Below are 15179 nucleotides of genomic sequence, written 5' to 3'. Positions count from 1 at the left end.
AAACCCTCGGCTAGATGTGTGTTTGTATGAGACGGCCCATGACTGTTAGCTTCTCAAAGGTCTCCCCAATCAATCATCCCCATCACCAAGTGAAACCAAAAACCACTTCAGCATATTAATAAAAGCTTCCAGGCAGATCCCAGGGCATGGACTCCAAGGAGCAGTGCAGGAAATTAAAAACCCTAATAATGAATTTATCCATAATTGTGGTGATATTTTGTGTATCAAATAAAGCTTGTCTGGGGATCAGAGGACAGAGCCAGCAACTAGATTAATACAGGCCAGGCAGTGGTGGCACACGCCCTTAATCCTATCACTCAGGAGGCAGAGATCCATTTGGATCTCTGTAAATTCAAAGCCACTCTGGACTACATGAGATTGATTCAGTCTAGGAGAGAAACAGAGCCAGGCAGTGGTGGCACAGACCTTTAACCCCAGTATTTGGGAGTCACATGCCCTTAATCCCAGCACTGGAGAGTTCATGCCTTTGCTACCAATATTTGGGAAGCACACACGCCATTAATCCCAGCACTAGGAAGGAAGCGATATGGCTGGGCGGAGAAAGGCATACAAGGTGTGAGGAGACAGGAACTAGAGACACCTCTTTAGCTGAGGACTCAGAGGCTTGCAGTCAGAGGATCTGTGGAGATAAGATCTCGCCTTCCATTAGGCCTGAGGATTTCATAGTGGTGAGAAGTTTCTCTAGTGTCTTGTTCCTTTGTCTCTCTGATCTTTCAGCATTTACCCCAATATTTGGCTCTGGGTTTTTTTTACTATAAGACCATTTAGGAATTCATACAACACACAATTGTGAGAACATAGAATACTTCTGCAAAGAGTTTAATGAAAATGATTCCAAACTGTAACTACTAATGTACTTGACAGAAAAGGAGCCTGTATGGATGGATTCAGAAATATTTAGCCAGGAACTTCAATACAAAGAGCAAGTCCCCTCATTTGGAAAAACTAAAGTTAACTGTTCACCACCACCACCACACGACCTCGCACCTTCGACTAACAGCCCCATGGTCCTACATCGCTTGCACTAAGCCTCTGCCCTCCCGAGTCTGGATAACAATTGCTTGGCCCTTTCTGAGTACAGGCAGACCATCCCATGTGATTTCCATCTGCACAGTAAAATCCTGCGGCACAGACGTTCCCCTGACCCCCGGCTTCCCACTGAAGCACAGTAACATGCACTCTCTTTGGTAGATACAATATTAAGTTATACTAAGTCCACAAAGGTCAGTTGCTTAAGAAAATGCACTCATTATCTTACTGGGGAAGTGTGTGCTCTCAAAATAGATCAATTTAAAAGACAAAGTATAATTCTGCCTAATCTCTCAACACCAGTTGAGATTTCTAGAAGCCAGACTGGAGAATGTAGATGTGTAATTTAAAAGAACATGCTCCTGTGGGCAGTGAGGTCTGATACTTACCCTATCATCAATTACAACCAAATCTTTTGGCTCCGTTCTATCAATTTTCAAGACGCGGAATTTCGTTTCTGCATGATTGCTCCCGACTAGAAAGTATCTCTGTAAAGAAAGAGATGGTCAGATTTAAAGACATTTTGCCCTACAAACATTTTATAACCACATTACGTTTTGAAAATGCATTCATCAGGTCGGGTTGCTTCGTAGAGAGTGTTTTTGAGATGTGTTTGTTAAGTTCAACAAGAGGTCTAAGTCGACAGATCCCCAAAGGTCGATTTTTAAGTTGAAATATTCTCAGTGTCTTCAGGATAAGCATCAGTCTGATGTCTGAAATAAACCCAGGCCCAGGTCAGATGAATGCAATCCTATCTCAACACTACAGATTGGCCTATGTGATGGTCCAGCTTGGCCCGGAAGCAGCAATGCTGATGGGCGTTAGAACACTCAACACGGAATTAGGGAGTTTAGACAATTATAGCTATTAAAATATTATAGTTTGACAAATAAGTCTTTGACATTTTTCTATGTAAAGTATGAAAATGACTAGAAGGTACCAACTCTGAAGACGCACCCCAGTCCAAGAGACTGCAATGCTCACATAGTCCCCAGAGCCTTCCACAGAGAAGCTACTGGAAACAATACCCATCATACACCTGAACCCAAACCACACAAATTCTTTTTTTTTTTTTTTTTTTTGGTGGTGCTAAGACTCAAGCCCAGAGTCTCACCCATGCCAAGCACGTACTCCACCAAGCTTTCTCCCTAGTTCAATTACTCTTAAATTACTTTAAAGAAGATATGTAAAATTCCATTAGCAAGAAATACATATGTAGAGGTATTTTAAAAAGTAATGCTTTTCGAACTAAAAAGCTTGAGAAGACACTGCCACAACCAGCTGTCATTTATCATCTCACTGGTCATGTGATGTACAGATAAAGCAATTAAGTAATAAGTACACATTCAATGTCAAGCCGAGAGCATCCACCATAGGAAGGCAAAGCCGAGGAGACGAGCGTGGGTTACCGGAGCTGTACCAGACAAGAGAAGAGTCTGGAACTGCGACTTCAAGGATGGGTAAGAATTTATAGTATGTCAGGATTCTGTTACAGCGTTTTCATTCTAAATCTGCAAAATAAAGTTCACTGATGTTTTTACTAAGTGTACAGTAATGTGTCACATAGTAAAACTTGTTAAAGATGTTCCCCATGTATGATGGGGGCATAAGATCCCATGCTAATAGCAACGTAACTGTGTCTTAGTTTGGGTAAGCTTTTTTTATGATGTTTGCAATGATAAACTCATTTAAGGACACATTTCTCTGAATGTACCCTTGTTGCTAAGCAACAATGGCTGTTTATAAAGGTCTGATCTACCCACAGGTTACCAAGAACAAGCCTACATGCTGACAGAACACAGGTTAGAAGAACACTAGCTGAAAGGCTTAGCCCCCACCCCTAGGGCCTAGTTGACACTGTCAGATGCCCGGAGGTGGGAATAAGGCAATTATAATAACCATCAGAAAATGAAGTTGGAGCATGCAGTAACTGGACTCTGGGGGAGCTGGCCGGAGAGGAAACAGAAGAGGAGGAGGAACCCAGAATCCCAGCCATACCTCCATTGAGGCCCAACCCACTGCCAAGGGGAGGGGAGGACCAACCTGATAAAACAAGCCAAGCAAATAAATTCGAAAGATTTGCAAGCAATTTATACTTGTTACCAGAAAAGGGAACCAGCTGCCTGAGGACTTGAAGATATGCAGGGCCCAGGAGAAGAATTAGCAAGGGAAGGCCTGAAGGAGCTTGCTGTGTCTGTAGCAAGAACAAAATTAAGCCAAAGACGCTCACAGAGAACCCAGCACACAAGCCAGCCTTAGTGAGAGCAGGCCTGGGTGAGAGCAGGCCTGGGTGAAAGCAGGCCTCTGTGAGAGCAGGCCTCTGTGAGAGCAGGCCTGGGTGAGGGCAGGCCTGGGTGAGGGCAGGCCTGGGTGAGGGCAGGCCTCTGTGAGAGCAGCCCTCTGTGAGAGCAGGCCTCTGTGAGGGCAGGCCTCTGTGAGGGCAGGCCTGGGTAAGAGCAGCCCTCTGTGAGAGCAGGCCTCTGTGAGGGCAGGCCTGGGTAAGAGCAGCCCTCTGTGAGAGCAGGCCTCTGTGAGGGCAGGCCTCTGTGAGGGCAGGCCTGGGTAAGAGCAGCCCTCTGTGAGAGCAGGCCTCTGTGAGAGCAGCCCTCTGTGAGAGCAGCCCTCTGTGAGAGCAGGCCTCTGTGAGGGCAGGCCTCTGTGAGAGCAGGCCTCTGTGAGAGCAGGCCTCTGTGAGAGCAGGCCTCTGTGAGAGCAGGCCTGGGTGAGGGCAGGCCTGGGTGAGAGCAGCCTTCTATGAGGGCAGGCCTGGGTGAGAGCAGGCCTGGGTGAGAGCAGGCCTGGGTGAGGGCAGGCCTGGGTGAGAGCAGGCCTGGGTGAGAGCAGGCCTCTGTGAGAGCAGCCCTCTGTGAGAGCAGGCCTCTGTGAGAGCAGCCCTCTGTGAGGGCAGGCCTCTGTGAGGGCAGGCCTGGGTGAGGGCAGGCCTCTGTGAGGGCAGGCCTGGTGAGAGCAGGCCTCTGTGAGGGCAGGCCTGGGTGAGAGCAGGCCTGGGTGAGGGCAGGCCTGGGTGAGAGCAGGCCTCTGTGAGAGCAGGCCTGGTGAGAGCAGGCCTCTGTGAGGGCAGGCCTGGGTGAGAGCAGGCCTCTGGGAGAGCAGGCCTCTGGGAGAGCAGGCCTCGGTGGCATTCAGTTCCCACTTTACTGTTAGTCAGCATATCGATGGCATTGAAGTTGAGAAAAAGGACAAAATAATCGTACTAAGCAATAATGACAGTCATAGAAGGGAGTCTCAGCCCAGTGGGCCCGGTATGGGGGAGGCACCAATTTGTGTCTGGTTTTTACCCTCAGGAGGGACAAGCATGCAAACCAACAGCATGACTGGCGTGGTCGAAGACCCGGGAACCTGAGGCACACAGAGCATAAGAAAGGCCCTTAACTCACTTCAAGATGGTCAGGGCGAGTCACCCAGGAGACAGTGCCGTCCTGACGCTGCGCTTGGCCTTGAAGGACTTCTCAACGAGACTGTGAAGAGGCCGTGTGCCCAGGCTCTTCACTGTACATGAATTTCCTGCCTGCTTACAAAGGCCTGGTGTGCTTTCTTTTTGTTAATGGCTGGCTGGCTGCCTGCTTTAGTTAGTTTTCCTCACCTCAGGAACTGGAAGCTACTTCCCATCAGCCTCTGCGGTTTTCACTTCTGGTGCAATCTATCCCCACAGGCATTGGAGTTAGCAGAAAGAACCCAACACAGGTCAGCTTTTCATTGCTGGACGATTTTCTTTCTTTCTTGGTTTTTGTTTGTTTGTTTGCTTTTTCGAGACAGGGTTTCTCTGTGTAGTTTTGGTGCCTGTCCTGGAACTCACTCTGTAGACCAGGCTGTCCTCGAACTCACAGAGATCCACCTGGCTCTGCCTCCTGAGTGCTGGGATTAAAATGTGTGCCACCACCGCCGGACGATTTTCTATAGTCTACACGAATGATTCTCCCCTGGGCAAACATGGATCATCCCATTCAGCTACTTCAAAGAGATTATAAAAAAAAAACAAAAAAAAAACCACACAAAATCCCTAGAGTTGTTATAGATCCCAAGGATCTAAATATTAATTGCAGTAAGATTGTATTTAGACAGTTCATAATGAAAGTCACGTTCGTGGGCATCGGCAGATGTGTTAGTGGCCTCTGGAGCACACCTTAGAAGTTAGCTCTTTAGCTCTCACATCCAAATGCTGCAGGAGTCAGAGCAGCCAAAAGGCTGGAGAAACAATCCATGGAGTGAGAAATGTGAGTGGGGCAGGGGAAGTCTGCCACTATCCCCCGCTTGGCTTCTGAAGAGGGCTTGTGCAGAGAATAGCGCCCTCGTGTGGCGCCAGCTCCGAGGCGTTGCTCCGGCTGGATAGGACAGAGAATCTGCACTGCCCTCTGGTGGCCAGCAGAAATCCACCAATTTGGTCTTTTAATAAAAAGAGGTAACTTTTCCAGAAAGGCCTGTTTCCATTCAGTCTTATTTTCTCCTTGTTGAATACATCAGTGCTGTGTCCACCCAGATCACATTGTGTCGAACTCAATAGTATTACTCAAGGTGGACCTCCTCATTTGGGAGATTAAATTCTTTTTCATTGCTTTTCTCCCTATTCTTTTCTTTTTTCAAATCAATAACAGTGAAATTAAAATCCATAACCCTCCACCTGGATTCACCAATGGTTAGTATTTTTTGAATGTCCTGCTTAGTTTTTTGTCTAGTTGACACAAGCTAGAGCCATATGGGAAGAGGGAACTTCAATCAGAAGACGCCTCTACCACGCTGATCTACCGGCAAGCCTGTGGAGCATTTGTCTTGATTAATGATTGATGTGGGAGGGCCCAGCCCTTTGTGGGCTGTGTCACCCCTGGACTGGTGGCCCTGGGTTGTAGAAGCAAGCAGAATTAACTCCCAAAATCTAGAGCAAGACATGATATCCAGGTACAAGAAACAAGCAGAACTTCAAACACACATGAGCACAGAAGCGCACGGCTGGTCAAGCTATGGCTAGGTTGTTAATACTGTGTGGGAGGAAATGTAATGAAATATTTAAAGGCAAATCACTAGACTAAGGCAGATTTCTCAAAAAAAAAAAAAAAACAAAACAAAACAAAAAAAAAAACTCTACATGCCAGGAGGGGGTGAAACGATGTATTTAGGGTCCTGAAAGAAAATACCTACCAACCAAGATTACTGCACCTAGAGAGGTTTCTGCTTCACAGCTGAAGGAGAAGTAAAGACCTCTGTGGCAAGAATAAACGACCCAAACTCATGGCCACTAGAACAGAACTACAAAAGATGCTTCAGGGTATTCTATATCCAGAGGAGAACCCAGGAAACACCAACATTGAGAATGTGAATAAATCCCTTTAGAAAAAGAGATACAACAGTGAGGAATACGAAATAAATATCGATACAGGAAACCATTTATCTTGTGAACACAGTGAGAGGAAATAAGCAAAACCAATGCTACTTGAAGAAAATCCAAATGAGATGTAAACTTCCAGGCCAGGTGTTGGAACAGCCCTTAATTTTATAAAAACTAACACTGCCTGACATAAAAGGAGATTTAAGCGCCAGCGTAACAGCGGTGACTTTTGATACCAAGAATAACTTCCTGCAACTTGAGAAGGGATCCAAAATTCATGAGAGGGTACAGAAAGACCTCGGGTAGCTTAGGAACCTAAGCCAAACCGTGCTGGGCCAAAATAGAACAAAGGAAGGCATTTCATCTAGATCTGCTAGATAAAGCTTCGAAAGCAGAGGAGAGAAGCATGGGCACCTGGATTCCACATGGGGGGACTCTGAGAAAGATGGGCGAGGACAGCCCTCTGGTCCTCCAAAATGTCTCCAAACCGCAGCATGCTCTGTTAGGAATGGCCAGGCGCTGGGGGAGGCAAACCAAAGTAAACCAGTCTCTGCAGACAGAAAAGCATGCTCAAGAAGAGAAAAAAAAAAATGACACAAATGAGCCTCCAGGGCAATGGAAGGTTGGGATTCTTGGTACCCCAGAGTATCAGAAGACAAAAGAAAACATCACTCCCATCCCCAAGACAACCGCAAAAGGAAGTCAGCACACGTTTCTGAAGGGAAAAAAAATAAGATTCAAACTGAAGACCAAGAGTAAATGACAGACCTCAAAAGCCTTGCCAGTCACTGTCATTTTCGGGGTTCACAGCTGGGCTAGAGCAATGGTGACAGCCCCACCCCACCCCCAGCAGCCTGCACAGCATCTTCTAGAACTAGCAGAGGAGGAGCTTCCTGATCAGTACCAACCTCAATTTTTCCATGTCCCGTGACCAATGTGTGATGCCTTACAGGGTGGGTAAAAAAAAAGCAAGGGCAATATGGTGCACGGTTTGGGTCCAACGGACATCTCTGACCAACAACTCTAAAGTATATCCCATACCTGTTGCTGGTCCTTTTATTTCACAACTTACAGCTTCTGGGAGGAGCATTATCCCCTGTAGTTTATAGTATGTATATATGTATATTTTATATATGTATCGCCTATAAAGTCAATTTTCACACGGCTTTCCAAACATCCTTAGAGTTAGTTACCCCCCTCACTTCCTTCTCACCCCACCCCACCCCACCCTCTCCAAATGCCCATGGGGACAACAGTGGCAAAGAATGTCTGAGGATAACCAGTTGTTTTCTGGTTGGATTCAAAGCCCTGTCCACAGGAGGAAACACCTGCCTGGTGCTGTAAATCTGGCCAAGAGCCCATGGCTGGGAAGCTCACAGGCCCCAGAGGTAAACCTACTGCTATTATTCCGCTACTTGGACACAGTATCAAACTGCTCTCTACACAAAGGTCAGCGCAGTGCTCAGGCCTCACCAGAGAAGTGTCTTTGTGCAGCAGACAAACAGTTAATGCAGAAATTCACAACTGTGGCACCTATAGCAACATGCGTGCACACACACACATGCATGCATGCATGCATGTACGCACACACATGCACATGCACAAACACACACACACACTTCAAGGACGCTCATGGGAGAGGGAGCAGAAAGACTCCAAGCGTTAGAAGCCAGGGAGGGGGCTGGAGAGATGGCTCAGTGGTTAAGAGCACTGACTGCTCTTCCAGAGGTCCTGAGTTCAATTCCCACATGGTGGCTCACAACTCCATGTTCTAGGAGACCTGACACCCTCACACAGACATATATGAAAGCAAAACACCAATACACATAAAGTATAAATAAATTAAAAAGAGAAGAAGTCAGGGAGGACCCGAACAAAACTGTCTTCAGGACATGACTTCTGTACTCAGGAGCTAGCAGCTGTGGCTGTCTCGTGTAGGGTCTCGTGTAGGCATGCTAGCAGAGAGGAGCTCTCGTCCCTAACTGAGGGGCCATGGACAGCTGACCATCGGGTCTTTTAAGGGCATTGGCCTCTGGTAAATCAACCACACCCCAGCAGATGGGCCCTCCCCCGAGGATTACAGGCAGCCCAAACTGCACTCAATGGGTTATTCTTAAAAGAAAAGGAGGACTCAGGCTCGGGATGGGTAGGTAGGGGTGGATCTGGGAGGAGCTGAGGGGACAAGGAGGTAGGGGTGGATCTGGGGGAGGAAGGTGTGAATACAATCAAAATACAATTTATGAAATTCTTAGAGACTTAATAAAAATATAAAAAGGAAAATAACATTAGAAATCCTCAGCCGGGCGGTGGTGGTGGCGCACGCCTTTAATCCCAGCACTTGGGAGGCAGAGCCAGGTGGATCTCTGTGAGTTCGAGGCCAGCCTGGGCTACCAAGTGAGCTCCAGGAAAGGCGCAAAGCTACACAGAGAAACCCTGTCTCGAAAAACCAAAAAAATAAAAATAAAAATAGAAATCCTCAGGGGCAACACAGGACCATGAAAGATGGGTGAGCACTACCTTCCAATCACAGTACAAGTCATTTCGGTATTTAATTCAGGGCTAAGATATCCATCGCGGTGGAGGGTGGCATACAGACATTCTTTGTCATGCAGACTTGACTGCTTGCTATGCCGTGCCATACAGTTCTAAACGAATGGACTGTGAGCACTGTCCTGGGAGCACTGCCCGACGAGGCGATGTTGAGGAAGCACTCCAGCGTGCAGGCATGGCGGCAAGAGGCAGGGCTACTGCATGAGCAGACGGTTCACCTGCACTGAGAATCGTCTCTGTACGCTAAGCCCCAGCCGCCTTGACCGATTTCATAATCTGCAGAGCAGGACAAAATGTATTTCCCATTACCGGACGTTTCTTCTGTAAAAAGTCCAACAACTCACCGCGACAACAAAAGCTGCAGACACAGAACATTAAAAATAAAAGGCGCCGAGGTGCGGGCCACACCAGCCAGAGCGGGTGAGGGGCCGGGAGGGGCCCCCAAGAAAGACCAACAGTCACGTACACAATGTAGCAAGAGCTGTTATTGTTCCCAACAGGTTGGGGTGGCAAACAACCCCGAAGGGAGGTCCCAAGCTCCTTTTAAGCAGAGTTAGGGGAATTCCAGGGAGGAGGGATTGATCTGGTGCTGGTTGGTGGAGGGAAGATTTAGTCTGGGGGCTGACTGGTAGGAGGCTGCAGTGGTTAGGGACCTTCCAGCCACGGGGTAGGAAAAGCTTCCTTTAGCCAGTGGAAGGCTGTGGGGTGCCTGCTGAGTCAGAAGGCTGGGGGGCTCCTGCTGATAAGCTGTCCCTGAGTTGTGGTCTTCCTGAGAACTGCTTGCTCAGCTCCAGCCAGTTCCAGTAAAACAAAACTAAGGCCTGGTCCCAGGCCGGGCTGTTAGAAACCTGTCACCCTGTCACAGCTCTGGTCCAGCTCCCCAGCCCTCTCAGTAAGAGCCCCACCTGTTGTCTGAACCCTCCCACTCTCTCAGTTGGGAGCCTACAGACCTAAGCTGCTGACACCCCATCATCACTTGCCCCCCCACTGCTGTGCCACACACACACACTCACACACACACACACACACACACACACACGCACGCACGCACGCACGCACACACGCACACATGCACTCACGCACACACGCGCACGAATACTCAAGTATAGGCCACACTTGTCAGAACAGAGATCCCCTGCTGGCCCAAGGCCATGCTAACTACCAGAAGTCCAGCTGCCAACTCTGGCAGAGACTCCCTGCTGGACCAGGTGTCCCACAGGCCTCCAGAAATACAGACCACAAAGATCAGAAGACCAAAAAGGTAACAAAAACCAAAGAACAAAACACCCACCCAACAAAAACAGTCTCAGAAATCAGCTCCTAGACCTATATCCATCCCAAACCCAGATGCCTAGACACAAGTGTGAGAACACAATCAACAACAGAAAGAGCAATGTGGTACCACCAGAGCCCAGCTGCCTCACTACAGCAACCCCAGACTATCCCAGCACATCTGAAGCACAAGAAAATGACCTTAAAACCAACGTTATGAAGATGATAGAGGTCCTTAAAGAGGAATAAATCCCTTAAAGAAAATGAAGGGGGAAAAGGGTAAAGGAAATGAACAAAACTGTTCAAGACCTGAAAACAGAAATAGAAGCAATAAAGAAAACACAAACTGAGGGAATCCTGGAGATGGAAAAACCTAGGTAAGCGAACAGGAACTACAGATGTAAGCCTCACCAACAAAATACAAGAGATGGAAGACAGAACCTCAGGCACAGAAGATGTGATAGAAGAGATTGATACATCAGTCAAAGAAAATGTTAAATCTAAAAATTCCTGACATAAAACATCCAGGAAATCTGGAACACTATGAAAAGATCAAATCTAAGAATAATAGGAATAGAAGTCCCAGAAAATATTTTCAACAAAATCATACAAGAAAATGTTCCTAACCTTAAGAAGGAAGGTACAAGAGGCTTACAGAACACCAAATAGATTGGACCAGAAAAGAAAGTCCCCACCACATAATAATCAAAACACCAAACATACAGAACAAAGAAAGAATATTCAAAGCTGCAAGGGAAAGGGCCATGCAATATAAACACAGACCTATTTGAATTACACCCCGACTTCTAAAAGCCAGAAGGGCCTGGGCAGATGTCTTACAGATCCTACGAGACCACAGGTGTCAGCCCAGACTACTATACCCAGAAAAACTTTCAATCAGCATAGATGGAGAAAAGATATCCCATGACAAAGTCAAAGTTAAACAATACCTACACACAAAGCCAGCCCTACAGAAGGTACTAGAAGAAAACTCCAACCAGGGAGGTAAATTACACCCATGAAAACATGAGAAATAAATAATCTCATATCAGCAAAACCAAAAGGGAAGCAATATCTCTCTCTCTCTCTCTCTCTCTCTCTCTCTCTCTCTCTCTCTCTCTCTCCCTCTCTCTCTCCCTCTCCCTCTCCCTCTCCCTCTCTCTCTCAACAACAACAATAAAATAACAGATATCAACAATCATTGGTAATTAATACCTCCCAATATCAATGGACTCAATCCCCCAATAAAAAGACACAGGATAACAAAATGGATATGAAAACAGGATCCGTCTTTCTGCTGCATACAAGAAACACACCTCAACATCAAGACAGATACTACATCAGAGTAAAAGGTTGGAAAAAGATTTTCCAAGAAAATGGACCCAAGAAGCAAGACATAGCCATTTTAATATCTAACAAAGTAGACTTCCAACTGAGAGGATGACAGGGTTGCAGCCATCTTAGAGAAGGGTCAGACTGGGGGCAGCAGGCCCTGGGCAACCCACCAGTGCTGCCCCTAGACTCTGACAATTAAGAGCCACACAAAAAACGAGTTCCAGACATTTCCTGCCATAACCTAAAGGGTATGACAGATTATATACCATAGCTGTCAGGGGGAGCAAGTTTCCTGCAGCTAAGAAATGGAATGTCCAATTGTCAGAGGAAATGGGTCTGCCGGTGACATAAACTGCCAGAGGAGATGGCCATTTCCTTGCGGCTGCAACTCTCCAATCAGTTCAAACCAAACATCTCTAACCTGAAGTCAGCACCAATCCTGAGCCTGTAACTATACAGAGTTGGAATTCTCCCAGATCCCCTACCCTAACCATTATAAAAACTCTGCTTGATTGCTACTCAGGGTCTCTCCTGCTCAGCTGCTGCGTCAGACAGATCCAGGTTTAAACTCGTAAATAAAGACTCTTTGCTTTTGCATTCAGATCCATCTCTTGGTCTTTGGGGGACTCTGGGTACAACAGAACCAAAATTAATCAAAAGAGATGGGGAAGGACACATCATACTCATCAAAGGAAAAGTCCACCAAGATGACATCTCAGTTCTGAACATCTATGCTCTAAACACAAGGGTATCCGTTTGTAAAAGAAGCATTACTAAAACTTAAATCACACAATGAACCCCATACATTAATAGTGGGAGACTTCAACACCCACTTCACCAATGATCAGGTCATCCAGACAAAAACTAAACAGAGAAATAATGGATCTAGCAGACATTATGACTCAAATGGACCTAACAGATATCTACAGAACATTTCACCCAAACACAAAAGAATATCTTCTTCTTAGCACCTCACTAATTTTCTCCAAAATTGACCACATACTCAGTCACAAAGCAAGTATCAACAGATACAATAAAACTGAAATAACCACAGATGAAAGCTAGATTTCAACAACAACAGAAATAACAGGAAGCCTACAACTCATGGAAACTGAAGAACCCTCTACTGAATGACCACTGGGACAAGGCAGAAATAAGAAAGAAATTTAAGGCTTCCTAGAACTCAATGAAAATGAATCCACAGCATACCCAAACTTATGGGACACAATGAAAGCAGTGCTAGAGGAAAGTTCATAGCACTAAGTGCCTCCATAAGGAAATTAAATATCATACTAGCAACTTAGCACACCTGAAAGTTCTAGGACAAAAGGAAGCAAACACACCCAAGAGGAGTAGATGGCAGGAAATAATCAAACTGAGGGCTGAAATCAATAAAATAAAAACAAAGAATACAAAGAATCAATGAAACAAAGAGCTGGCTCTTTAAGAAAAATCAACAAGATAGACAAACCCTTGTCCAAACTAACTAAAAGACACAGAGAGAATAACCAAATTAATAAAATCAGAAATGAAAAGGGAGACATAACAACAGACAACGAGGAAATACAGCAAATCATCAGGTCATCCTTCAAAAACCTGTACTCCACAAAACTGGAAAACCTAAAAGAAATGGACAATTTTCATGATAGATACCACATACCAAAATTAAATCAAGATCAGATAAACAATTTAAATAGACTTGTAACACCCAAGGAAATAGAAGCAGTCATTAAAAGTCTCTCAACCAAATAAAGCCCAGGGACCGGTGGTTTTAACACAGAATTCTACCAGACTTTCAAAGTAAAGCCAATACCAATACTCCTCAAATTGTTCCCTGAAACAGAAATAGAAGGAACATTGCCAAATTCATCTATGAGTCCACAGTCACCCTGATACACAAACCATACAAAGTCTCAACAAAGGAAGAGAATTACAGACCAATTTCCCTCATGAACATTGATAAAAAAAAAAAAAAAATACTCAATAAAATACAAACCAAATCCAAGAACACATCAAAAAGGTCATCTACCATAATCAAGCAGGCTTCATTCCACAGATGCAGGGATTGTTCAACATACAAAAATCTGTCAATGTAATCCATCATATAAACAAACTGAAAGAACAAAACCCACATGATCACCTCATAAAATTCTGAAAAAGCTTTTGACAAAATCCAACACCCCTGCAGGATAAAGGTTTTAAAGAGATCAAGGATACAAGGGACATTCCTAAACATAATAAAGGCAATTTACAGCAAGCCGACAGCCAACATCAAATCAAATGGAGAGAAAGTCAGAGCAATTCCACTAAAATCAGGAACAAGACAAGGCTGTCCACTCTCTCCATAGCTATTGAATATAGTTCTCGAAATTCTAGCTGGAGCAATAAAACAACTAAAGGAAATCAAGGGGACACCAACTTGAAAGGAAGAAGTTAAAGTATCATTATTTGCAGATGATATGATAGTATACACGAGCGTCCTCAAAAATTCTACCAGGGAACTCCTACAGCTGATAAACACCTTCAGTGAAGTGGCTGGATACAAGATTAACTCAATAAATCAGTAGCCCTCCTACATACAAATGATAAATGGGCTGAGAAAGAAATCAGGGAAACAATACCCTTCAAAATAGCCACAAATAATATAAAATATCTTGGGGTAACTCTAACCAAGCAATTGAAAATCTGTATGACAAGAATTTCAAGTCTTTGCAAAAAGAAATTGAATAAGATATCAGAAGATGAAAAGATCTCCCATGCTCAGGGATCAGTAGGATTAACATAGTAAAAATGGCCATCTTACCAAAAGCAATCTACAGATTCAATGCAATCCCCATCAAAATTCCAACACAATTCTTTACAGACTTTGAAAGAGCAATACTCAACTTCATATGGATAAACAAAAACCCAGGATAGCTAACACAATCCTGAACAATAAAAGATCTGCAGGAGGCACCGCCATCCCTGATTTCAAGCTCTTCTACAGAGCTATAGTAATAAAAACTGCATGGTGTTGGCATAAAAACTGACAGGTTGATCAACTGAAGCCAACTGAAGACCCAGATGTAAATCCACACACCTATGAACACCTTGATTTTGATAAAGAAGCCAGAATGGAAAAAAGAAAGCATCTTCAACAAATGGTGCTGGCATAAATGGATGTCGACATGTAGAAGAATGCAAACAGATCCAGATCTATCACCCTGCAGAAAACTCAAATCCAAGTGAGTCAAAGACCTCAACATAAAATCAGATACATTGAACTTGATAGAAGAGAAAGTGGGAGATAACACTGAACACATGGGAACAAAAGACAACTTCCTGAACAGAATACCATTAGTGCAGACATTAAGATGGGCAATAAATAAACAGGACCTCATGAAACTGAAAAGCTTCTGTAAGGCAAAACACACTGTCAATAAGACAAAAATGAAAGCCTTACAAAATGGGAAAAGATATTCACCAACCGCACATCTGACAGAGGACTGGTCTCCAAAATATATAAAGAAGTCAAGAAACTAACCATCAACAAACCAAATAATTCAATTAAAAAATGGGGTACAAATAATTCTCAACAGAGGAATCTTAAATTCCCAAGAAGCACTTAAAAAAATGTTCAAATCCTTAGTGA

The 15179-nt window shown here is 44.8% G+C and overlaps 1 protein-coding gene across 2 annotated transcripts in view; it reads right to left on the bottom strand.

The window, feature by feature from the left end:
• Fig4 (FIG4 phosphoinositide 5-phosphatase) overlaps window positions 1-15179 on the bottom strand; it is a 117998-nt gene that overhangs the window by 85038 nt on the left and 17781 nt on the right. The window contains exons 1-2 of one of the 2 annotated variants that reach the window (XM_076552409.1): window positions 2393-2485; window positions 1440-1538 (exon numbers count right to left, since the gene is read on the bottom strand). Coding sequence is in view for 1 of the 2 variants with exons in the window: in XM_006982781.4 (XP_006982843.1) it covers window positions 1440-1538 (99 nt within the window). In the remaining variant the exon portion in view is untranslated. Of the gene's footprint in view, window positions 1-1439; window positions 1539-2392; window positions 2486-15179 lie in introns of those variants that run through there. The other variant, XM_006982781.4, reaches the window with a different exon arrangement.

Source organism: Peromyscus maniculatus, chromosome 16 (genome assembly GCF_049852395.1).
Source record: "Peromyscus maniculatus bairdii isolate BWxNUB_F1_BW_parent chromosome 16, HU_Pman_BW_mat_3.1, whole genome shotgun sequence".
Classification (NCBI taxonomy): Eukaryota; Metazoa; Chordata; class Mammalia; order Rodentia; family Cricetidae; genus Peromyscus; species Peromyscus maniculatus.
This window is presented reverse-complemented; position numbering and strand designations above follow the sequence as displayed.